Genomic DNA, 25,645 nt, shown 5'->3' on the forward strand with positions numbered 1-25,645 from the left:
GGAAAAGGGCTGTTATATTTAGAACCCGCTTGTCAAATTTAATAAATGATAGTTTTTGCCATTTTTTCCCCTGAAAGTAGTTTTCCCAGATCCTTCTCACCTTCCCTGGGGTCCCCGCCGGCCAAGGACCGATGGGCAGCCCACGTCTCGGTAACTGATGGCTGCTGCCCGGTGGCCGGCTCAGGCCGGCGACCTCGGACGGCAGGGATGAGCATCACGTCTAATCCAATCCCCCACTTATTTCCTGACCCAATCTTCCTGATGTCAGAGGACAAATCGCTTCATTGAGAAAATCGAAATGGACGGGCGAGATCCCTCTGGTAGCAACTCCAATAACCAAATATCAGGAAGGAGACGGGAGAGAGGTTGCTGGGGACCACCCCATCCCGGCACACTGATCTGATTTACAAACCTCTCCTAATGTGAACCAAATGCTCTGGGTGTGAATTCATACTTAGCCATAAAACCCTTTCGTTGCTCTGTCTCATATTAAATACCACATATAACTCTCAGCAGGTTTTATGTTGTGTTTCACTGTCAGCAATGGCTAAAGCTGGCCTAACATTTTGTTTGGCAATTAGGAAAATTTGTAGTTTAATTTATTAAACCAAAAAAGCCAACAACTCCGCTGAATGCTGAATTCATTCCATTTTCAGGCCACAGTGTAGTATTCTGCCTTCCGATAATTTAATCGTTCTCCTTTTACGGCCTGTGCTATTTAAATATTCCAAAGAAGTATTTCTGGGGGTGGGGGGTGGGGACCCGAATAATAAGCAAAATGGAGTGACACCACTTAAATAAAGTCTCGGTAAAAAGTTTTCATTTCTTTGCAAAGGAGCCAGCTGTTTTAAAAACAAAAATGGGGGTGGATCACGTAAACTTCTGAAACACCCACAGACAACATCCAAATACCAAAGCACTAACTGCTACGATAAGCTCACGAGTAAGGGAGTTCACTACAAAAACACAGTCAATGGAAGGGAAAACATGGCCCAGAAACCTTTCATAAAGAAAAAACAGAAAAACAGAAATTCAAAAAGTATTATTAGTGGTTATAAAGCTGTAAAAATACATGGAAGGCTCTTACAATAGATTTTAAGTGAAAGAAGCCAATCTGAAAAGGCCACACTGCATGATTCCAACTCTATGACTGACATTCTAGAGCGGGCACAAGTACAGGCCCAGTATGAAGATGAGCATCTGCCCGGGGCCGGGGGTAAGGAGGCGAAAAGGCAGAGCACAGATGATGGTTAGGACAGTGAAACCACCCTGCATGACACTGTTGTAGGAAAAGACCTTTGGGACGCACAGCATCCAGAGTGAACCCTAACTAAACAGCAGACTTCGGTTTACTTACAACGTATCAGTGCTGGCTCATCAATTGTAACAACGTGCCTCACTAAGGCAAGACGTTACCAAACAGGAATATGGGGACTTTGTACTTTCTGCCCGGGGTTCTCATGTTTCTGTAAACCCAAAACTGCTCTAAAAAAAATGAAGTCTGGGGGCACCCAGCTGACTCCGTCAGGGGAACATGGGACTCTTGATCTGGGGATCATGAGTTCGAGCCCCACCACCAGCCCTGGGCCAAGAGCTCACTTAAAAAAAAAAAAAAAGTATCAATTTTTCTAAAAAGCACTCTCAGACCACCTTGGAATCTATATCAAATGCGGAGGAAGGAAATGCCAAGTAGGGGTGGTTTGTCGCTGGCCGCAGGTGTGGACTCCGTGGCCCTGCTCCGTGACCACCCCGTCCTCAGCCCCGCTTTGTGCCTCCTGGTCTTTCTTGTTGGCCACGGGATGTCGTTCCACACAGCTGGATGGTCCTGTGACCTGAGCGGCAACAACTTGGAAAGGACATCTGCATAGACTGGTCAGGATGGGATTTGGGTACCTGCACACCACATCCCCGGATACTGACGGTCTTAGAAAACCCAGGGCCTTCTCAGGGAGGGCCCCCCCCCCTTCCTCAACAGGACTGGACAGGACCATCCCCGACTCCTCCCCAATGCCTAGTTGGTCTTGTCGGGTGTTGGTTGAGATGAAAGGGGCACCCTTCCCTGCTGCGCCTTCTATGCAGGCCCCGTCCCCCACCTAGAGTCAGGGTGACCTACCTGCCTGCCCCCACACGTGCCTCGGGAAGGCGTGCCACCCACCTGTGCCTACAATCGAATCCCACACTCCTATGCTACACATAGGTCACCCTCGGATGGCCCCACGCCAGGGGCGGCCTGCAGACCCGTTTTCCAGTGACACCACCACATCCAGACCGGCCATTCCTGCGAAAAGTCTCCGTCTCAGTGAAAACTTACATTGGGGTGTGAGGATGTGCAGGAAGCCACTGCTGAAGCCTTTACTCGGACGGGGAGATGGGGGCTCAGGCCAAGGCGGGTCTTTCCCCCTTTGGAACTTCGTCATCAGGAGGGCAAATGTTTTCAGGGCCTTAAACACTGCCCAAGTTTTGTCTTGTTTTAACACGGCACCCTGCCCCCCGCTGCCTTCTGCTGAGAGAGAGGGAAAAGGGAAAAGGGAAAATACAGGGAGGAGGGAGGAGGGAGGAGGGGGGAGGGGGGGAGGGGGGAGGGGGCAGGGAGAGGTGGGGGAGGAAGGGGAGGCGGAGGCAGGGGCGGCTGGAGCTGCCCGTCAGGGCTAACCGCGGCCTCCTCCCCAGATGTGCGAGCAGCTCCCCTCCACACCCAGCAGAGGCAAGCTGGAGCCTGCTCCTTCCGTCCGTCCGCGGGGCCTGGGCTCTGGGTCCTCCAACGACGCAAACTCTGAGCCCTTCCTTTCCGCACATGTTAAACTCATTTCCTAGTGAATTACTGGGGGAAGCAGGGCTGCCCCTGTGCACGCTCACACGCGGCACTCGGTCCACCGCTGGCTCCACGGCCCCGCGTGCATTTGGAGTGTTTTCTAGCTGAGCAACTTCCAGCCAAGGAATTAGAGGGAGAGCTCTCATTTGTTTTGTTTTTAAAGGGAAAGGGAAACCAGTGATTCAAAAACAACCCGTTACAGTTTCCCTGCCCCAGCCCCCACCGTCCCTTCATCGAACTGGTCGCAAATGTATAGCATTTATTATGTTGATAGATAGGACAGACTGTTTGCTGAATAGTTTTGAAAACAGCCTCTTCAAGCTTTCTACAATTTAATGAACGCTAGTTACCCCCAAAGACCGAGAAGCTTATAAAATACAATCCCCCCCAAAAAAAACCCTTAACACATAAAATTCCTCTGCTTATTTTTCTAAATTATAGCCATATTTTTATTTTAAAGCATTAATAATACCAGCATAATGTCTCATTATGTAGACTTTTGACCACAAACGTTTTGGGGAGATTTGCTAGGGAGATAAACAAACAAGAGGCGCTTGTGTTCGGGCGGGCTGACAGGAGGGCATGGTTTTCATTTTCTCCGAGCACAAGCTCCAGAAGCTGTGCCCAAGCCCCGGCTAAGCTCCTTGAGTTTTCACTTCCTGCATCCCTACTTGTCAATCACTTCCTGTCTGCAACGACAATTTCCATCATTAGAGCGTGCAATTTTTATCTCCTCCAACGTGCCGCCCGTTGCCGCTGGTAGTTTGAATTCTGATAAATTATTCACCGTCTTTGAAAAGTAACCGAAATCACAGCATCAGCGTGAGCCGCCTACATGCACAGGGACCACCACCCTCCCGGTTTGTCTCCTAAACGCTCTGACGAGGCCAGCTCCTCCCGCTTCGGCGGCACGAGAAGGCCTGTGGCCAGCCCCAATTATCTGCTGGTGCACAGAGAGTAATTATTTGCTTCCTGTAAGCATGCGTAACAGAACCCCGAGTTTGGACGGCTTTCCATAAGGTAATCCAATTCATCCAAGCCATCCTAACACAATTACAGGCACTGGCAATATCTTTGCTTTTCACCTGATAAGGCTGCCGCAGAGGCACGGAATGGCTTGCGTCAACATACCTCCTGGAGTATAGCTTCTGACAGGCCCGGCTTCCAGCCCCTCCCCTCCGCCCCCTGCATTTTCATGCCTGCGTGCTGCCCCGGGCTCCTGCTTACAGCAGCAGCAGAGGCAGCAAAGAGGCTTCTTCTCCCTTGCACAAGCGGTCAAGAATCCGAGTTGTTTGAGAGTGTTGCGGAAATCATGACGAGTGTGTGGCTGGTTTTAAAACCCAGCCTCTGCCTGGCTCGGCCATGGAGTCCTTACCCAGGCCAGGCACAGCCATAAATCTCCGCGGGCCTCCTCGGCCTAGACCAGAGAGGCGGGTGCTGGGCCTGGTGGTGGCCCCGAACCACCGTGGCGTGTGGGGACAGTCAGCACACGGACTTAGCATGTATTATGTAGACTCTCCTCCGATCCTGGGGCTGCCGGGGGGGGGGGGGGGGGGGGGGGGGGCGGGGAGAACAAAGTCAGACCTGTTTCTGGTGTCTCCCTGTGTAAGTGAAAGCATGTCATTGTGAGACAGTAATGTAGTGCTTCCTCTCCTGTTTATTTTCAGAAGTTTATGGAAAAATGTTTAAGGGATGAATGAACTTTTTGCCTCTCCCCACTGGCGTGCCAGGGAATAAAACAGCCATTCACACCTGAGTGTGACAAAGCCAGATGGGGCCGGTGCCAGGCAAAATCAGATTCTTTGTAGCCACATCCATTCATCCCAACCGTGTGTTCCTGTTGCCAAAATCCTGGCCAATGTCTTCCCTCCGCTGAAGTCCCAGCGTATTCAAACAGACCCTGAACCGCTCCGCGCCTCAAACCCACCGCCGAGAGCAAGAGGAGGGCTCCGGGATCCCAAGGCCTGTTCGCGGATAATTATAGTCCCATCTTCAGGAAAACCGAGAAGGGAAGGTTCACGCCAAACTGCACTGTTTTCATCGCGTTATGCAGATGAAGTGACGTGATGTCGTTTAGGCAGTTAATAAACAGTCTCCGTGTTGCAGGGCATCCAAATGCTACTGAATAGAACACCCTAGATCCCTGAATGATGTGTAATTAAAATTATTTTTAAAATCCTCCTTGACAGGCCGGGGCTTAGCCAAAATGTAAATGACATTAAAGAAGACAATGAATTTAATTTTATTTAATGTCCCTTTTTGCAGATCCTCATTTACATAGCATTTTTAACAAAAGCGTTGACCTTATAAATGCTGGCATTTGTACAGCTCCCTCAGAGTTGGATTTAATCACGCTCGTGCAAAGCCATGAGGGAGGAAGCTTTAAGTTCTCGGCTTGGAGATGGAGTAGGAATAAAAACAGTGGGTCTGGTCAAATGTTTATCCTCCCTGCTTCTGAAAACAACCTGACAAGAAGATGTAAAGGGCTGGGGAATAGCCCGGTGCTGTTTGTAAGGCTTGGTAATAATCATACATAATCGTTTGGAAATATAGCTAATAAAAAATATAATGAGTGTTCAGCAAAATCGGCATTAGGCCCAAATTACATGATATTAATACTTGAACAGGTGCAGAAAGGCGCTTTAAATGAGGTAAATGAATAAAATGTCCCAGAGCACAACTGTGTGTGCTGACAAAAAGTCAATGCCATGAATAATTCAGCGAGGGGGACCGCCAGCAAAGGTCGGCTCTCTTTGACCTTTGTGACAGGAAGTGAAAGGAAACACTGTTGACTAAAAAAAAAAAGAGAGAGAGAGAGAGAGAGAGAGAAAGAAAAGAAAGGAAGAAAATCTCCAATCGGTCTTCAGCTACCGTTCTGCAATCACTTTAAAGGTGTAAAGTTAAAACGTGTAAATGAATCAAAGCAAGGCTGGGCGGGGGGGTGGGGGGGCAAGTTAAAATTGTTGGTAGTTAGCACATCAGAGTAAGGACGATGTGAAATCACAGACAATGAGAGGTTAAGTAAATAATATTTTTCTACAACCCCACATTGATTATGTATAAAAATCTGAGGTCAGCCGAAAAGTATTTTCAGAGCCCACAGGGTTGAAATTCTGTAACAGCTGTTAAATATGACAAAACTTCCCTCCCCACCCCCCCCCCCCCCCCCCCCCCCCCGCAAACTAAAGCTATTCCAAACTCTGTATGAAAGAAAATGGGATAAACAGATGTCTGGCTTCCAGACAGGAAAGTAGGACAGACTTGGAATGAGAAGTCTCCCTGACTCTATAGACCGATGCCAGATTTACCGGGGAGGGGGTGCTGCCTGCCATGGAGGTGCCAGCGAGCAGGACGCCTGAGACCATGCCATCTGGAACCGCCCCGCCGAGCACGCTCCCGGCACCGCGCGAGCACACGGCGTGCGACCCTGCCTGCGTGGACGGTCACGGCACCCGGCGCCCGCCGCTTCGCGGGCTGCAACACGCGGGCCCGGGCGCCCCCGGTCCACCCGGGGGGCCAAGTGCGCAAGGGAGGCGAGGGTGCGTGCCTTGCTGGGCACCTCCAGGAGGGCCCGGGCGCGCTCACCAGGATGGCACAGGGGGAGCACGAGAGCCAAAGTGTGGTTCTGGTTTAGCAGCCACACCGACATCCTGTAATCATTTACAGCCCTTGGAATGTACGGGTGAAACGAGAGAGATTTATCTGTTCATAGTTGGGATATGTGGACAATGGGTGTTCCTAATGAAAACCATCTGCTTTTGTGTTTTCCCAGAAAACATTATTCCATGAGGAAAATGATACTCCCATCCTTTTCAGGAACACCGTAAGAAATTACATATGCATGTGCACACACACACACACACGTGCACGTGGGTGCGTATGCACACGCACACCTTTCCCTCCCTGCGTCTGGCTCCCCACAGGTCACCGCGATCTACCGTGGACCCTGTCCCGTAGCGTCCACTGACCGTGCTTTTACTTCCCAGCGTTATGCCTCTCCTTTCCTTTACCCCACAAGTCGTGACGTTAGCTTACGTCAACTGCAGTGGAATTGTATTTTCGGGGCTATAAAAGATGGTTTGTCTGGCATTGTTTTATGAGGAAGACGACAGTTAACGTAGGTGAAACCCTCATGGTAAATTAAAAGGGTTTGATAATACAAAACATCCTCACTTTTCCCCCTGCTTTCCTCTGAAGCGCGTCTTCCATGCTGTTCATGAGTATTTAATGCTTCTGAAAGACAACTAAGTTGTGTAATTAATTGATTTAAGGCATCAGAGTCTATAGAATGTGATTTCCCTGCCAGAGCGGGAAGCTTACTCCTCTGTTCTCATAACACAGAGAAGCAGTCTCAGCGTGCCGGAAGAGGCTTGGTGTGGGTTAGAACAAATGTGGGCCCATTGATCTCAATTCAGGTTGGAATCATTGGTTTATATCCTCAGGACAAATATGCCTTATCTGGTCAGAACCTGCTAAATGTATCCAAAGGCCACAAGGAGCTGCCGAAGCACATTGTATATAATTCTTTTTTAAGCCAACTAACCAAGTGATGACATTGCTGATGGGGACCTGTAGACTGACTCACCAATCTGATGGGATCTTTTATCCTGCAATACTCCAGAGGGAGCACAGGCTAGAAACTCAACATGAGCGACTAATTTTAGGAGGCAACACCCCCCCCCCCCCAGAAATGACTATCATTATGGAATTGAAACTCATCTCAGCTGTGAAAGACTGCACCTCTCTAAAGATGTTCCCCTCCTGCAGGTGTTTTTTTTTTTTTTTTCTTTCTCTGATTAACACAACTTGCCCTAGCGAACACGAGATTCTTCGCTTTTCCCCTAGAAACAGACCTTAAACTGGAGAAAGAGCCAATACGGCGACGGTTTCACGAGCATCTCCATCAGGCAACAAAATAAGTAATGTTTATCCACTGTCAGTGACAGCTCTCTTAAGAATGCTAAAAATGTACATTCTGTCTGTCATTACTTCTTTTTTCTTTTTAAATACATGAAATTTATTGTCAAACTGGTTTCCATACAACACCCAGTGCTCATCCCAAAAGATGCCCTCCTCAATGCCCATCACCCACCCTCCCCTCCCTCCCACCCCCCCATCAGCCCTGTCTGTTCTCAGTTCTGTCTGTCATTACTTAAGAAACTATCCTTACCTCAAAACCCCTAACGTGGAAGGTGATTAAAATTCCTGTAAAATTGTCATATCTTTGAATTTAGAAGCCAAGCAGATTTTTCATCAATAATTAAGACCTCCAAAGCATTTACGCCAGGCGTAAATGGGGCTGCAATCCTCCTTATTCAAATAAACTTGGTAAACCCATTAGCCAAATGTTTTTACATTTTTCCCCTCCTCTCACGCTTCTGGAATATCAAATGATCACACACTTCTCTTAGACTAGAAAGGTTTCGGTAATCTCGGCACACACTTCAATTAACCAAATAGAAGAGAGAATCCAGACGAGAATGAAAGGGGACAGTTCTGCACATCAAGGGAAGATATTTCCCACCGCGTGGATTAAAACTGAGTATTAAAAGGTATTCAGTATCAACAGTCGATAAATGATTGAATGGTACACAAACCCAACGTGATTTTGAAGGGAACACACAGTATCCAAAACGTTCGTGGAATCGGCACGACCCCTCCGTTACTGTGCTGACAACGTCACAATTTAAAAGGAAGTCATCTTTCTAAAATCTCACCATCTCACCAACCAAAGACAACCCAAAAGAGGCACGCCTCACAATCCTGCATTGCCAGCAAACACACACCGCCTCTTCAGGCATCTCACGCTCAGACAAGATTCCAGGAGCTGCTCAAACACTTTTAGCCAGTCAAAAACAAAATAAAATGAATTCGGTGACGAGACGACAATCCAAGGCCGTACGATTTCCATAGCCACCACACTAAAGACAAATATAATTCTATTGATTTTTGGAGTTGGAGTTCTATAAAGTGTTGAACTTGTTCTCAATTGCCTGAGTGACGGCCACAACTGGTCAGCCCTATTTGATTACTAATAAGAGAGCTGTCCTCTCTGTCAGATACCGAACATTCTCCACTAAGCAAACAGCTATCCCAGCTAGTTAAACATTAGCATTGCTCTCCACTGGTGGTGCATATTTCTTTAGGCTTAACTCATAGAGTTTTCCGGGTTTAATTTTTCAGACACTGGACAGCAAAGTTCACGATCAAAAGATAACTTTGTAATGAAAGCTGCTGAAATTCGACCCCTCTTCAAAACCGTCTCACCCTCTGCCTCACAAAACTGGTGTCATATGTACCCGCCTAACATTTATTCGATTTGGGTACCAATTGCGAAATCTGCAGTCAATCACACACTGGGCCTCTTACTGTTCCTCCCACTGTTGGGAAGAAAGGACTCCTCCTCTCCTCCAGGTCACCGAAAGCCAGCGATTTGGGTGAGTGTTGGAAGAGGAGGGTGGAAGGGGATGTTTTTGTTGTTTCGACCAAAACAATGCCAAACGCACATTAGCACTATTAGGACTAATGATTAGTATCTTAAAAGGATGCGACGTTGCCCAAGGAATATGATAAATCACAAGATGAAAAGCAGCAAGGTAAAGAATGCATACAGCTCATCTAGTTATGGAAATTAATGTTGGAAAATGTAACCAGCGTGTGTAATTAGTTTCAATTATAACAACTTTGGTTTGTTAGTTACATATTTGCTACTTGACATAAAGCGACAGCCACAATTGGAAAAAAATTAGGAGACATTTTGCAACTAATTGAGAGCAGATTAAATTCATTCTAACACTGGGCAACAATTACAACAGTCAACGCCACCCAAGTCTCAACTTCAGCTATCATCCGAGATAAAAACAAGGCAAAAATGAAATACTTGTTAACAAATTAGCAAAAAGCATTTTATGACATATCTCTGGGTTGAAAGCCAGCAAATCTCTAGGCATAAAGTGCTCCTCACAGTGAGAGCAGTGGCAGATGATACTGCTTCCCTTGACAACTCGCAAGCAATTACTGAATCCCCACAGAGCGAGCCACCAGGTTTCCACGTCAACCCACCTGTGCATGATAACGCACGCGGACAACAAATGGTGCAACTCACAAGATGAGCTCCACACCAGACTCCAAAACACGGAGCAGCTAGAAACCGAGCACAAGCGAAAGGGCTGGGCTGCTGCTGCGGGTTGGTTTTGAGAAATGAAGAAGTCATCCTTACCTGTCAATGATTACAGGGTCTGAGGGCGTTTCATTTCTGTTGCCACAACTTTTCTTGTCACAGCACCGGCTGTGGAGCAATGGTAAACACTGGTTTCAATACGCACTGCGTCCTTTTACGCCCAACTTGTAATTTCTTTTTTTTTTTTTTTTTGAAGACTGACACTAAAGCGGTCTGAGTGGAGACAACAAGTCCTCCTACCACAGCAGTCTGGCAAACGAAAACCCGGGGAGCTCGTGTGCCCTGCGGCTACACTCGTGACGTGAGTTTCTACCGGAAGGAGCGAAGTTGAACAGTATCTGGTACCCTAGGAGAGCAGCCCGGCTCCTACAGAAATTCTGATGCTAAAATATGGAAAGCGTGTTCGGTGTTTGTCTTTGCAATGAACTGAGGAGAAGGGGAGGCAGGAGGCTTGGGAATAACTTTTCACAGCTCCCGCTTTTGTTTACCTCTAATTGTCAAGCTGTTATTTCTGGAAAAGGTGCAAGATGCCACCTTCAACCAGTATTTCTTTGGGGCATTTATTAATTATAACCACAAAGGCACGCATCAATCTATCAGAAACTTCCATTGTTCCTTCTTTAAGCCCACCTTAACTCCGTTATTGAAACTTTAATTAAAGCAGAAATGAAACAAAAATGTTATGCTTCTTGCATTTTAAAAAAGCATACTTGTATAATGGTTACATGTCTAAATTAGCTAAATTAACACCATATGGTTGGCAAAGTATATAAAGCCTTTTAAAGCTGACAGCTAAAGTGATTAAAGAAAGTCTACAGTCTTCCACTTAGAGCTTAAATCACATCTGTGCGCTTTCTATGTTAATTGCAGTACATGCAGAAGTGGATAATAAAGAAATTCCACTTTATTGGTTGTAATTTATATTTATTACCTGATATGAGAAAAAGTCAGCTTTTGTATATTAGCGCTGTAACAATATGTCTGCTCAGAAATGGCATTTAGGCAACAGGCACCGTAGCCAGGCGGAGTATGCCCCTCAGAGTCTGCGGCCTGCTACTGTCGCCTGCAGACCCAGGCCCTTGCTACGCCTTGCAACTGTATTTCACATGCCGCACATGCAAAGTCAATGATGCATTTTTATTTGCCATGTAGGGGTGAGACTCTGGTGGTACTTGGAAAAAAAACAGGTGGGAAACTGCTCTTCTGACAGAGATCTCAAGGAACGCGCGCGCAATCTAACAACAATATGGACGAGGCATCGCCACTCTGGGGAAGAGGTTAACTGACGGAATCACGATCCAATTCTCACATAGGCTAGCGCTGGCATAAGTACAGAAGAGTTTCCTTTTTATCAGTAACACAGTTGCAGAGCTCGGGACGCCAGTGCTTGCGGAGGAAGCAGTAAAATGAGTCCCAGCGCTCTCTGACTCCTCCGGCTCCGGCTCCGGGGACAGAGGCGTCACCCAGGACCCGTTTTCCTTTTTGACTGCACGAATTAATCCGCTCTGCTGAGCAGCCGGTGGCGCTGGTCGTCTCCGCCGGGGAGGGACAGAGGAGAACGGGCTCCTCGGTGGCTCGGGGTGCAGACGCGGGCCGATTGCATTTCAATCGATGCCCGGCCCGAAGTTGGGCGGGGTGGTGGCGCCTGCAGGCAGCGTCCTTTGTGGACGCAGCTGGCGCCGAGGCCGCCCGCGCCCCCGCTGCCCGCGCCCGCCGCTCACCTGCACATGATCTCGTGGGTCAGCAGCACGCGACACATCTCCGGGTTCTTGTCCTGGCCCTCGTACACGATGGCCTGCGCGGGGGGGACAAGCAGAGGCGGGGGTTACGCGGCGCCGGCGGCTTGGGCGCCCAGTCGCCCCGGGCGCTGCGGGTCTCCCGGGCGGCAGGTGCACTGCGGGCCAGGGGAGGCGTCACGGCCCAGCCGGGCCACCGTCCCGGCAGAGCCCCCTCCCCGCACCACCTCCCCCCCCCCCCCGCCCGCCCGCCCCGGGGCGCAGGGCTAGGCCGCGGCCGGCCTGCTCTCCCGGGCGCCCGCAGGGCCTGCGCGGGGCCCGGGGGTCGGGAGGGTGGCGGCCCCGCCGGGGCTGGGTGCTGGAAGTAGGGGTGGGGGGGAGGCGGGTAGGGAGGCCCGGGCGCAGGGCGCGAAGGGGCTCGGGGCGCCGGGGCCCCCTCGGCTGGCCGCGCCGGGCCGCGTCCTCGGGCCATTGTCTCGCCGGAGTTCCAGTCTGCGTGCTGCAAACAGCCGGCGCCGAGGAGCCGCGGCGGCCGCGCGCCCCGCTCCTCCCAGCCTGCCCGCCCGAGCCAGGTGCCCGCGGTGGGCGGCCGGGCCCGGGGCGCAGCAGCCGCACGTGGCCGCGCCGGGCGCCCCCAGGAGTGCTCAGGGCCCCGGGGCGCCCGGGCCCGCGCGGCCACGTGCTCCTCGCCGGATGATATTTGCAAAGAAAGTGCTAATGGCCAATCTGGTGTTTATTTTGAAACTGCTAACAATGATTTTTCTCGGGTAAAAAGGCAGTGTCTGCGCACACGCTCGGGTGGGTTTTGAGCAGAGGCTCCGCCAGATGGTGCGAAGGCCGAGGTGCGCTCACGACCGCGCGCGGCCCGGCTCCGCCGCCGGGAACCCGAGCCGGGGGCCGCCCGCACCAGCCCCACCGCCGGCCTCGCAGAAAAAGGAAAAAAACGGGGGGAAAGGTCACTGGGGGAGGGGCAGGGGGCGGGGGCCGAGAGCCGCAAGTTCCCGGCAGAAAAATTCCACGGAAGGGGGAGGGGAGTCCCCTCTCCAGTTCCCTCCCCCCCGGCACCGAAAATTATCTGGAAATTACTTCCAATCTCCTCGGGCACTTCTCACACTTGCCTCCAGTTCCAGGCGGACAAAGCCCTTTCTCGACAAGGCCCGAGGCTGCCCTCTGGGAAGCGGGAAGGGTCCCCGCGAGCCCCTCCGCCCCAGCCTCCCTCGGGATCCGCTGGGAACCGCGGCAGCGATGGGCCGCCTGGGGCTGCGGGGCGCTTGGCCGCGGCAGGCGCCGGCACTTCTCAGAGCCCGGCTTGTCCTCCGATGGATCCCCGTATTTATATTTGATTTATTTTTTATTTTGTAGCACAAACAGAAATCCATAAACTGTCGGTTCAGCGCCATTGACTCTTTGATCAGTTACTGGGCTATTTCTTTCCTTCTCCCCCCCCCCCCATCCCCGTCAGTGAGAGGAGATTAAATGCCTTTATTTTCAGCCCTGTTTATGTTGCAAAGGTGCACGGCTAAATGAACAATGAGAGTACACTGAAAACGAAGCCGCCTCCTCTATGCAAACCAGAGAAACTCACGGCTGCCTGCACCCACCTCTTAATTAGACCACTGCGGTTCCGACAACATTTAGCCCTCCTGTACAAAGGAAATAGACGCACCCTGCCAACCAGCAGCCCCGTTTCGAGGCTTCTCTGAATCCCAGTGAAATAATCACCAAAGGGCACACAGCTGCCTCCGTCTTTCTGACAAAGACACTACTTTACCTGTAAGATCGGTTTTACCCTGAGAGAAAACCAAAGTGTTTTACGCTGCAGACGTTAAAATCCAACGCGCTTGTTGCCTAGGTCAGGACCAACTTTTTAAAGGGGAAGTAAAATCCGAAAAAACTAACTGCTGTGCTGAGAGTGGGAAGCTTGCGTCCTGGGCTGCAGGAAGCACCCAACTCCTGTCCTACTTGGCTCACCAACCCCTAAAGTTACCATCAAAAACGGAGGCGCTACTTTCTACTTCCATTTCCAAGCCTGAAGCCCACCTCGGACGTCTATTTTACATCCAGCTGTGCCTAGTGGATTTAATTTTCGCATGGAACTTGCCCCTCCCCCAACACCATTTTAAGGAAAGTGGGGGTGGGGGGAGATCTTTACAGCGACTAAACAACAGTACCACCCAGCACAAAACCAGCCAGACTGCACAGCGTGAAAAAGCAATGAAGCACTTTTCTGCGCTTAATCACATTACTGATAGCCAATAGTTATCATCGGAAAAGTTGACCAAGACAGGTTAAATAATTTAATAAGGAACTGCTTGTAATTATGTTATTTACAAGGTATGACAGAGGGTGGGAGAGGGGAACAGAGGCAGCTCCCAGAGCAATGGACGGGTGTGGGTGACCCCTGGAGCTGGGAGTTTGAATTATGGAGAGTGGAGGCTGAGAGGTGAAGACGGGCTAGCGGAGAACAAGGTGACTTTTCACCCCAACACATTTCACTTTTAAATCCAAATCAACGTCTCGCGTTACTAGACCATCACACCGGAAAGGGGGGAAAAATGAACTAATCAAGCCCAACTCAATGGGCTTTGGAAAGGAGTTAGTTGCCTTTGTTATAGAAAAAAAAAAAATCAATGAAATGATTCCAAGCAGAGAGAGAGAAACATTTAAACATATACAAGAGGGGGAGCCTCCTGAAATTTCTCTGTCAAATATTAATTACCATAGCTAATTAAGACAGACTTGGATTCCACGCACAAGCCATCTAATAGAGCATATATGTCCTATTGTGATGACAACAGTAACTACTTTACCAATCGCATCGTTTATTCCAATAAATATGGAATTCTCATTAGCATGTCAAGGAAGCCAAGTGGAAAACAAGTCCAGAGACCCATCTGCCCTCCTCTCAACCCCAGGACAACCCAGCTGAACAGCGGAAAGTAGTGCGGAGGCTTAAACTTTCTCACCTGTTTGGTCATTGAATCTATGAGGCGCACATACAGGTCCTGCTCCGTTCTGACTCCTGCAAAAAAAACAGGGATAAATTCTCATCAGGATTTTAGCCAGGGCACCTGGGGCACGGGGCTGCTGCTGCCGGCCGTGATGCAGCAAAACTCAGCCATGCCCTTTAAGAGGCGAAAGGGAACCCCAATCGCTGCCCCTGCTCTGAGTTTCTTTTCCTCGTCCGGAACCTCTAAGACTCTTAGGGTTTGCACTGGAAGGTGCCACAAATTTGCCAGGCTGCGAGCAGGCCCGGTGGCTGCACCGGGTGGGCCCATGTGGTCATTTATTTTTAGAAAACAGAAAGCATGAAATGGAAACTGAGAGTTTGAACTCTTTCTAGTGTCTCTCGAGGATTTTTTTTTTTTTCAAAAACTCGTGCACAGGAAGTCAGTTCCGCTCCGCTTATGGAGCTGCCCCCATCTCCATAATTAACATTAATTTGCAAAATTGAAAAAAGTCACTTAAAAGTGATGTCCTCCTGAAGCCCCATATCGATCCCCCTTTTTACTTTCTGCTTCGAGCCCCACCGCTTAATCATGTGAAGTGCCATCGACTTATTGATCGTTTATGTTTTGTTTTCCGCCTATGCCACGAGAATATTTCGTGTTTACATCCGTGTCATTTTAATCTCGCAATCTTTGAGTCCGTTAGCCGTCTCGGGAAAGGAGGGCGAGCCCGGGCGGCGCGGGCGGCGGCGGCGGCGGCCACTTACCGTTGCTGTACAGCAACTGCAGTTTATAGTGGATGCCGTTGTTGGTTTTCTCGTTGTTGGGCTCCTGAAAGTAACGATAAATAATTGCGTTTAGTGCGATCGGCGTCCGGCGCGGCCACCGCGCTCGGTCCCCCTGCGCCCCCGAGGCCCCGCGGCCTCACACATGGCAGCACTCGTAGCTGGGAGCGGCGCGGTGATGTCACTTTCCCGCTGGAAGCCCAGCGTCCTCCTCGCCCCGAGCGAGTCCGGGGGCGCGCAGAAGTTGCGCAGCCCCTCGGCGGCGGCCCGGGCGGCCGCACGTGGCGGCGGCGGGGGCGCCTCGCCGAGCGGTCCCCGCCGCCGAGGGGGGCACGCGGGGCCACCGCGGCGCGGGCACCGCCCGCCTCCCACTTGTAGAAAGGTGGAAGGTGGGATGGAGTGCGGGCACTTACTTTCTCTTTCTCCACGAAGTCCACAAAAGCGGTCCTTTCGATCTCCACCGGCTGCCCCTGCCTGTCGTAGAGCGCCAGCACGAAGTGGAAGAAATTGGACTTCCGGAGGTTGGAGGGCGGCTGCTTCTCGAAGTGCGCCCGCGCCAGCCCCACGCCGCTGCGGGAGGAAAGGGACAGCGGCCCGGTGAGGAGCGCGGCGGCCGGGGCCGGGGCCGGGGCGCGCGGGGGCGGCCGGTACGTACCTCTGCGCGGCCGTGTTGGCGTCCACCACCCCCGCCGTGTGCATCCACGAGCGCACCGGGTTCATGCCGCTGCCCAGCGGCTCCTCCTTCATGGTCGTCCCCCCGCGCGGAATATTCTCCTGAATCCCAAACATGAAAACTGCTGGCGGCGGCCGCAGCTCCCGGCCGAAAGCGCTTCCGCGAGCAGCGGCGCTCGGGGCTCGGCGGCAGGCGGCTACCCTGGCCGCGCTCGCCCTGCTCGGCGCCTGCGGTCCGGCCCCGCCGCCGGCTTCAGCCCGTCCCGGGCAGGCGCCACATACACCAGCGGCCGGGGCGCTCCGGACGGCCGGGGGGGCGCGGAGGCGGCTACACCGGCGGCTACACCGGCGGCGGCGGCGGCGGCGGCGCTTCGGAGGAGCAGGACGCGGTGGCCGCGGCGGCGGTTGTTGTTGTTGTTGTTTGCAGGCGCGCTCAACGTGGTGTCATCCTAGCCAGGCGGCGTCCGCGGCTGCAGGACACTGCGGGATCGCCCGCTTCTGGCGCGGCCCGCCTGCTCCAAAGACAAATAAACGGGGCAGTGAGTGCCGCGGCGCAGTCCCGGGCGCAGGCGGGGCGCGGCGGGGCCTGGAGCGGCGCGCGCAGCGGACGGAGGCGCACAAAACTCAGCCCTCTCTCCCCGAGGAATGGACCCTTTCCCGGGAGCCAAAACTCGAAGCCCCCGGGAGCGGCGCTGTCAGAGGGTGACGTCGGGGGGCGGCGCCTGCGCCATATATGGGAGCGGCCGCCCCTCGCCGCGCCCCTCGCTGCCGCCGCCGCCGCCGCCGCGCTCGCTGACTGACTGCCTGACGGCGCCGCGAGCCGGCCCGAGCCCCGCGAGCCCCGCGAGCCCCGCCGCCACCGAGCGCCACCGCGCGCCGCCGCCGCCGCCGCCCCCGGCCGCGCTCCGCGGCTCCTCGCGCCCACCCGCAGCCCGGGAAGTTCCCGCTCGCCCAAATAAAGCTCGAAATGAAACAAACAGCCAGTGCACAATCGCTGCTTGGCCCCCCAATACCTCCTCCCCAAATCGGCCGCACGGTCCAAACACTGTAGGGAGGAGGGGGTGAAGTGCCGAGGCGCCCCAAGTTGCCCAAATGCACGCAGTACACGCCACGGGGCCTCAGCGCGCCTTGGGGCGGCCCGAAGGGACAAGTGGGTAGAGGCGGGCAGGCCGCAGGGAGGGGGCTGCAGGGGCCAGCCTCCGAGTGGGGACGGCGGGGGGGGGGGGGGGGGGAGAGGAAGGTAGGTGGGGGCGGGTGGAGAGGGCAGGGCTCCCTCGCCAAGGCGGGGCACACAGCTCAGCCTGGTTTCTAAACAGACCTCAGGCTGCTGGGGGGCCGGTCTGCCCCCGTCTGGGCCTCGCCGGGCGCCGGTGTTCCCTGCCCCGGCGGAGGCCGCCGAGTGCCGGGCTGAGGACCCACGTCGGAGGCGGGCTCTGCCAGATGCTCTGTCTTTCCCGGCGGCCACGGGAGACCCTGTCCCCCGGCCTGTGCTTAACCGCGGCGAGTGACAAAGAAGGCTCGGGGGCTCTCCGGACGGACAGGAAGCGCGCCCGGCCTCTCCGGCGACCCGGAGCCGGGTGTCCGGCTGCGCGCCCTGCGCCGCAGCCAGACCTCCCCGGCGCCAGCCTCTCTAAAAGCCGAGCGGACGCCGCGGGCGCCCGGGTCCTGCCCTCAGTGCCGCCGGGCCCGGGTGAGCGCGCGGCGCGCAGCTTCCCGACCTGGTTTCGAGGAATCGGGAGGGCAACAGGGCACGGGCAGCGCGTGGGCCCGGCGGCCGAGCTCCTGCCGCGGGGACTCGGCACCCAGGCGCACTGCCCGCCCAAAGGACGTCCGCACGACCAGGAGCAGAGACCCAGGGGGCTACCAGGAGCTGTCCCGGCACTTCCCAGCCGAGAGAAATCAGGCCCTTTCGATTAAAACAAAACCAAAACGGGTCTCAGGGTGTAAGTGTGTCGCAGGGCCCCCTCTCCCCGCCCGGTATGGGGTGGCACTCCCTTTTCCCATGAATTGGCAGTGTGTGTACGTTCATATTTTAATTAATCGGGAAAAAATCGAAGTCCGATTTACGTTATCTGGGGACCCCCACGCTTCTTGGAAGGGGTGCGAAAAAAAAAAAGATGTGTTGGAAAGCAATCTATTTTGCTGGTGTTGGGGGTTAATGACTATTGCCAAAGATAAGTGAATTATCAAAGCTGTTGCGCCAGTCCTATCTCAAAATCCATTACGGTGCCGGCCGTCTAATTAAATACGTAAGTATAATAAAATCATATTTTATGACTATTTGAGGGTAATGAGATTAGTCTTTAGAAGCGATCGCCACATATTAAAGATGCCACTGTCTATAGAATGTTAATAACCTTAAATCAAAGTGTATGGAAACTATTCACGATAAATTAAAAGAAAATTTCTGTATTCCTAATAAGCCCAGAGCTTTCCACCCACATCAGACTGACTGGAGAAAGGAACACCTTCTTCGTGGAGGCACAACGCAAAATAAAGTTGGCCATAGGTGGAGGGTGGGGTGGAGAAATTGCTTTGTCTCTGCGTGTTTAGCTGCTTCGGGGGGGCTCACGCAGGGCGAGCGGCAGGCGAGTGTTATTGTCAGAATATGCAAAGTGCCTTTTCGGGGAAAGATGAAGTTGGAAATAGGAAACAATGCTTCCTTTGTACCACACTTCCTAAAATGCCCAGCCCGCCTTGGAGGTGCCCCCTTCCTTGCGCTAACGAAAGTATCATGCTTAAAATCATTTACAGTATCTTTAATTCAGATTACACGCGCCAAGGCGATTTAAATCTGATTACCAAATTAGAAGGTTTAAAAACAAATCCTTCTAAATCTGATACTGTTGACTAAAGAGGGGAAAGGAGTTCTATAAGCCCATCACATAAGGTAACGATCCTGCCCCAGAAAGAAAAGGGGTTTTAAACCTTTTTGACAGCAAATGCAGCTGCCCCAGTATTTTGGACGATATTAAGGGAAAATGAATGCAAATCTGTGTTCAGCAGCCATCTGGCCCGAAATGGGGGAATCAGCTGCTCTCACAACAGGCTCGGAGGCTGAATCCATTTCAGCTCATTTTCTAGATCATCTGGTCCCGCACCCAAAGCGTGGAAAATACGGTCTTTATCATTCACCAACTTTATCTTTTTTCTCACTCCACTGCTGGCTTCGAGCTGCGGGCACAAGGGCCGCCCGACCCGGCCGGGTCTCCACACGGGCCTGCTGGGGAGCAGCCTGGCAGGGCAGCCCCTCGGCCCCCACCTCACCCCACCCCAGAGTTTTGCGTTAATGGAGGGGAAGAAGCAGCGGAGAGGAGCGAGGGCCGAAGCACAGGGCGGGGGAGGAGGACGGGACTGCAGGTCAGGTCCTGGGCGCCCTGGGAGATGCTGGGAGAGGTCCCCGCGCCAGCCTCCTCCCCCTGGAGTCCCGCTCCCGTCTCTCTCGCTTCCTGGGGAACTAGGGGCGCCCAGCACCAAGGCAGGGAAAGCGGGGGGCGGGGGGGAGCGGGGCGAGTGGGGGGGGGGGGCGGAGAGACAGGCTGTCACTTTGGAAGTTGCGCAGGCCGGGCCGCTGCTCCAGCCTCCGCTCACAGGGAGCTCCCGGGGGCCAGACGGGCGCCCAGGGGCCAGGCCGGGCGGGGCCTGACCTTCGTTGGGAACCCCGCGGGCCAAGACTGCGACGCCGACCGCTCAGGGCCCCGCGCTCAACGCGATTTGCACGGGTGGCCCTTGCGCCGCCCGCCGCCTCTCCTCCTCCTCCTCGGAGGGTGGGAAGTATTCCTTTTGTGCGGATTTACGGGGAGAGGCTTCAATGAGCCCCCTCACATTTGCATTTAAATAGCGGCATCAAGCGCTTCGCGTGCCACACACCAGTGGGCTCCCAGATGTCACGCCGGAGTCAGTCAGATGGCCAGTGCCCAGCTGTCCTCCCCACGTCGTGCCGGAGCAGGCAGTGACCTTAAAGAGACAGCGCCCGCCGCCCCTGGAGCCCTGTTGGGGAAGCGGCGTGCAGAGCGCAGGGCAGAGGCGGCGCTTGGCCGCTGACCCGCGGCACCACCAGAGGCCAAGCCGGGCAGTACGACCCGGCGGCGTCCGCACCCAGGCCCAGCCCGGCCACCCTGCTGGCCTTGCAGTGCCCAGTGGCCTGGCCGCCGCGCGCCTCCAAGCCCCTCCGCGTGCGCCCATTACCCACTCGGGGAGGGCGAGGGGCCGTTCCCCGCGCACCAGGCGTGAGCGTCCCTCTTGTACGTCCCCAGTCCCGGGGCCTCCACTGCTGCGTGGTGCAAGGCCAGGAGAGCGAGAGGCGGGCTGGTGCCGGACTCAAGAGTCATCCAGAAACTTGGGCCAAGTCGGGGTCCCAGGGAGTAAGGCCAGCCACGGCGCCCACTCCGGCCCAACGTTCAGGCTACTCTGTGAATGCCCCATCTCGCTCGCGGCCTGGTCCGGGGAGCCAGCCGACCCTCCCCTACCAGCCTTCCAAAGAGCAGTAAACTGCATTTCCGGCGTTGAGAAGCCCGGGCAGGGGGTGTTCCTGGAAACCGAGCCCCCTGAGGGATCGGGGGCGCGGGCGCGTCCAGGCGTAGCGCCCTCGAAGGGCTCGTGTCCTCAGGCCCAGGCTGCGAGGCCTGCCACTCAGCCCTCGAGAAAGGGTGAGAAGCCAATGCGCCAAAGGCCCCGCGGTTCACGTTCCCGCCGCCAGTGCGGAGTTGCAGGCGCCGCCCGCCCCCACCTCCTCCGCGCCTGGGGGGTCACGCTCAGCCTGCGCTGGCTACCTGGCCGCCGGCCCCACTCCGGCCCGGGGCTCAGGACCCGGCGCTGCGCACAGGCGGGGGCCACGGAAAGAACCAGAAATTAGAGAGCCTGGCAGACCTTGGGCCCCGGCGGGAAGGAGGCCACACAGGGGCCCGAAGGGCCGAGAACAGGGAAATCCTGGGAAGGCACACCTAGAAAGTCCCGTGAACTGCGAGGTAGGGCGGAACAGCCAGGCACCTGCAAACCCTGCCCACCTCGGGTCAGTGTGTCGAGGCCCCTGAGTGCATCCAGGGTTTGGCTTTGTGCCGCTGGGTCCAGCTCACCGATGGGCTGCGGGAGGCGGGGGAGGCAAGGGCTCTGGTGTCCGGTCACCCGAACCTATTAAACTGCGCATAAATGGGGCTGGACCAGGTCCGGGTGGGTTTTCCAGGCCAGAGAGAGCGCCTTCGCCACCTCGGGGCAGAGATGGAAGCAACGGGGCTCTCAGGAGTCAGGTGGCGAACTGAACCCAAGCCAGGCGGGTGTCCCGCCTGCCCTCCGAGGCAAGTAACTGGGCACCTCGCCCAGGACGCACGGGGCGCACCGACGGGCTCCTCTGCCCTCTGCTACAAAGCAGGGAGGCCTGACCGGATCCACAGGTAAAAAGTGAACACTGCGGGGTCTCAGCCCCCAGTTCTCTGCATCATCACCCCCCCCAACCCCTCATCCTGTAAGGTTAAGGTTAGCAAAGCCCGACCCACCCCCGAGTACCCTAAGAGGCTCAATTCTCCAAGCTGGAATATGCAGGCGCCTCTTGTCTAAGCGGCCAAGTTTGACAAACAGCGCCTCCTGGGGTGGGGAGAGCAGTGTCGCCGCACAGCCGAGAGCCAAGCCGCCGAGGCTTCCACCTACCCCAGGGCAGGTGGCTGCCGAGGCTCCCTGCCCAGCCTAACAGCTGCGCTGCAGCCCCTGCGCGTCCCGCGCACCTAGGCCTCACTGACCCCGTGACCCCAAGAGCGCACAGAAATGTCCACCCAAAGCCTGGTCCTAACTGCCGCCCACGTGTGTCTGCAAAATCCAGGCCAAGCCCGGCGCCGGCAACAAGGCCAGGGCAGTGAGCGCCGCGCCCACGCCGTCGCTGGCGAGAAACGTGCTCCCCAAGTGCCCAGTCCCGCGGGAGACAGCGGACGCGCCGCGGAATTCGCTCGACCCTCTCCCTGGAAATCCCAGGGCTCTCCAAGGTGGTCATAAAACGCCAGGGCGCAACTCGATTCCCGCAGCATGCGAAATTAGAAAGGAAACAGTTAATTATGTCTCCTTGTCCTAACTTTTCTCTGGTTCCTTCTGTCACTTTGGCTGGCCCCACCATTCGGAATCTGCCCTGGGGGCTCTTCAGCCAGAGCGAGAATCCCAAATCAAACACTCGCATTCTGCGAGCTGGGCTTCTCCCAACGCACCTAGCAACCTTAAAGGTTGCCTCTCCGCGAAAAGCTTGGGAGAAGCACCTGAGCTGGGAAAGACAGTTGGCGTGTGGCGTGGTCCCTGGGACCCGAAAAGGCTCAGCGGTTTAACAACGCGCTGTTGTTTCCGGAGCTGCGTTCAGCGGCGCCCTAAGGCAGTCGGGCAGGATGCGCCAGAGCCAGCGCCCGGGACGCGGATTCCGCGCCCACCCGCCCCCGCCAGTTTACAAAGCAAACTTTCCCCTGAGTAGTTTCTAGATGGAACGGCGCACAGAGTGCGCCAATCAACACCTAAACAGACCCAAACTGTAGAAACACGGATCGATCAGATAATTTCAAATATTATAATTGGCTTTAATTAAACACACTGCGTTCTAATTAACTCTGAAATTTTAGCATGCTTTGGGACACTGGTGTCTGATTTGATATTGTCAGTCCAGATGTCCTAATAAAATTCAATCCTCCACTCAAGACTTCAATATTCACTAAGAACAAAATGCAAATTAAATGTAAAACCTAAAGTATCGCCAAAGGTATAATCAAGAAAGGTGTCTCAAAACTTCGCACTTTTTATTACGCAGTAGTTAAAAAATGCAGATTACATGCTAACAAGACCTCTCCAGCACACCATAAATCTTAACTCTTTCCTGGGAGGGGGTGGAGGGCCCCGCCACCGGTTTAAACGTAAAGGAAGGGGTAACCAGATCCCAGGACAGAATTGAATGCCCTCATCTGAAAGCTAACGGAGCGCAAAAAGTTTGCCAGTGAAATTCTGGTTTGAAACGGGTTTGCCAAAACGGGCAAAGGAGTTGGGGGGCTAGAGAGCCAAGGGGTGGGGGTGGGGTGGACGGCCGGGCACGGGGACTGACGTCCTCCTCAGCGGCGACACTCGCCCACCCCCTTGGCCGCACCTTAACCGGGTGTGGACGCATCCGTTCCTGTGCGCAAAAATGCGTTGGTTGGTGGGGGACAGCTGCCAGGCCTGGTCAGCCCGCCCGGGGAATTACCTCGGCTGTAGGGACTGCGACGAAGAGGCTGGGAAGAGGAAGGGAGAGCACACTGCCCTTGGACAGAAATGTGTCAAGTCCTCCTTCCCTTCGCGCCTGCACAAACCCTTTAGCCCACGTCCGCGCGACTTCTAAGGGATCCGAGCGGGCGCACGGTACCCGGCGGCGCGCGGCAGAGGGATGGCCCCTCCCGGTGAGCCGGGCGCAGGCCGTGCAGGGGGTGCGCCTTTGGTGACACATTTGGCCGCGCTGTGATTCTTTACCAGTCCGAGGGTCTGCTAAATTTACAGCCCAGAATGAGCCCTGTGAAAAGGAAGCTATTCCCACATTAAACATGTGTATGTTTTCCATACTAATGGAGTCACTTAAAGCTGTTGCTAATTTAACTTTGTAAAAAGGCCACACTGTGGAAATTTGCATTTTCTTCAGGATATTGAAATGAAGAGAAAACTGCTGGGCGGCGAGGCTGCCCAGGGCATAGCTAGGGGCCATGAAGAAATAAAACCAGATAGAGAAAAGAAGAAAGAAAGAAACCCGCTTCTCTTCCAGACTATTAATAAGCGATTTGTCCCGCTGAAATTTACATTGCAAAGCGGAGCGCGCCGGCAGCCGAGGCGGCAGGGCTGGCGCGGGCTCGGGCGGTGCACCCCGCGCGGGGCGGGGGCAGCCTCTGGGCCGCCCTGGCCGCCCCCGGGGGTGATCTATGGGCAGCTTTGAACTTGGCATCCTCGCCGCCGCACCGCCGACCCTCGCCCGCACCCACGCGTGTCTGCGCGCCAGTGCCCTGCCTGGGCCGCGCGGCCGGAGAGCGAGGACGGGGGCTGCGCGGTGGCCACCAGGCCTGCCGCAGCCAGGCTGGGGTCTCTCGAGGGGAGCCCCTCCGCTCGCACGAACGTCCGGGACCCACGGACCCCCATCCGCCCCCAAATGCTGCCCAGGCCGTAAATTTAAAATGCCAACAACAAGCTTGATTTATTATTATTATTTCTTTCTTCCCGCCGGGCCGCGCCGCCCCGGTCCAAGTCAACTGCAAGTGCGGCGCCCCGCGCTCCGCGCCCGCCCCGCGCCCCCGCCCGCGCCCCCGCCCGCGCGCGCCCGGCGCCGCGCGGCTCCCGAGCCTAGCGTGGGGCCAGGGCGCCATCTACGGGCGCCGCCGCGGCTCCGGCTCGCCTCCCGGAGCCCGCTCCTCCTCCCGCCGCCCGCGCTCGCCCCGCGCCGGCTCCGCCAGGCCTGCCACTTACCGCAATTACGCGACGCTCCCCGTGCCGATCTGCTTAGGAAACACGGGCTGCTAGTTAGGCGAACTTTTAAGCGCCGCGGCAAAACTTTCGAAAGGAAGGCGCCCTCCTGCCTCGGATGTTTGGGCACGATTCAGAGATACGAAATGCAGAGATAATGCGATTTGATTTGTTAGTCTAACTCTGCGACTTAAGACTTGATGTCCCCAAAGACCAGGCGAGCTTCCCCCCCTTTATTTATTTTTATTAAAACATCAATCTACGCTGGAGCTGGGTGAACTCGGTTTCACCTGGAGAACATAAAATTCTCCATACCAGAGAAGTAAGCACCTTTCATAAATCAGCGGTATTCCTGACACATCGATCAATTTTGGGTTGTTAATCCGAAAGGAGGAGTTTTAATTGCTTCCTGCGCTCTCTTCCAGGCACCTCGGCGTTTCCACCTTTCCCTCCCTCCCTCCAAGGGTCTCACTTACCCCGGGTCGTTCCACTAAATCCCCGGAACCCCCAGTCTCCGCCCGCGCCCGTGCGCGCCTCCCCCGCGCCCAGGGCCCTCGGCCCGCGCTCACCTCCCCGCGGTCCGGCCAGGAGGGGCGCAGGCGGACCCCCACCCCCACCCCCGACCCCGCGGAGCCCGAGCGGCCGCCCAGGCAGCGCTCGCCCGCCGCCAGAACGCTGCCAGGGCGCGGCGCAAAAGTTCACTGCGAGGCCAGGCCCGCAGCGCCGCCCGAGGTCCCGGGCTCCCGCGTCCCCAACCCCGCCGCGCGCCTCCGCCGCAGCCCCGCCCGCGTCCCCGCAGGCCAGGGGAACACACCCCCGCGGCGGGTGGCGCGCCCGGCGCAGCCCGGCCCCCCTGTGCCCAGCGTCCGGCCCGCGGCGCGCCAAGTTCAACTTTCGTGGCCGGCGGCCTCTGGGGGCCGCAGGCCGGGGCGGGGAGCCCCCGACGGGGCCGCGAGCGGACCCCGCGCGCCTACCTGCGCCGCTCATTCGACGGGCGTCGCGGGGCGCCCTGACCGCGAGGTGGCGGCGGCGCCAGCGGCCGGCCGGGAGGGTGTGCGGCCCGGCGCCTTCCCACG

At 55.4% G+C, this 25,645-nt stretch overlaps 1 protein-coding gene across 12 annotated transcripts in view; it reads right to left on the bottom strand.

Annotated features, from left to right (window-relative positions):
- EBF3 (EBF transcription factor 3) overlaps window positions 1–25,645 on the bottom strand; it is a 128,723-nt gene extending 103,078 nt beyond the window's left edge. For 5 of the 12 annotated variants that reach the window (XM_053207867.1, XM_053207863.1, XM_053207872.1 and 2 more), the window contains exons 1-6: window positions 16,117–16,812; window positions 15,875–16,031; window positions 15,444–15,507; window positions 14,695–14,750; window positions 11,714–11,787; window positions 10,032–10,100 (exon numbers count right to left, since the gene is read on the bottom strand). In XM_053207867.1, the coding sequence (XP_053063842.1) occupies window positions 10,032–10,100; window positions 11,714–11,787; window positions 14,695–14,750; window positions 15,444–15,507; window positions 15,875–16,031; window positions 16,117–16,250 (554 nt within the window). In that variant the 5' untranslated portion in view covers window positions 16,251–16,812. Of the gene's footprint in view, window positions 1–10,031; window positions 10,101–11,713; window positions 11,788–14,694; window positions 14,751–15,443; window positions 15,508–15,874; window positions 16,032–16,116; window positions 16,815–24,572; window positions 25,022–25,543 lie in introns of those variants that run through there. The other 7 variants (XM_053207870.1, XM_053207865.1, XM_053207859.1 and 4 more) reach the window with 6 other exon arrangements.

This window comes from Acinonyx jubatus, chromosome D2, assembly GCF_027475565.1.
Source record: "Acinonyx jubatus isolate Ajub_Pintada_27869175 chromosome D2, VMU_Ajub_asm_v1.0, whole genome shotgun sequence".
NCBI classification, from domain to species: Eukaryota; Metazoa; Chordata; class Mammalia; order Carnivora; family Felidae; genus Acinonyx; species Acinonyx jubatus.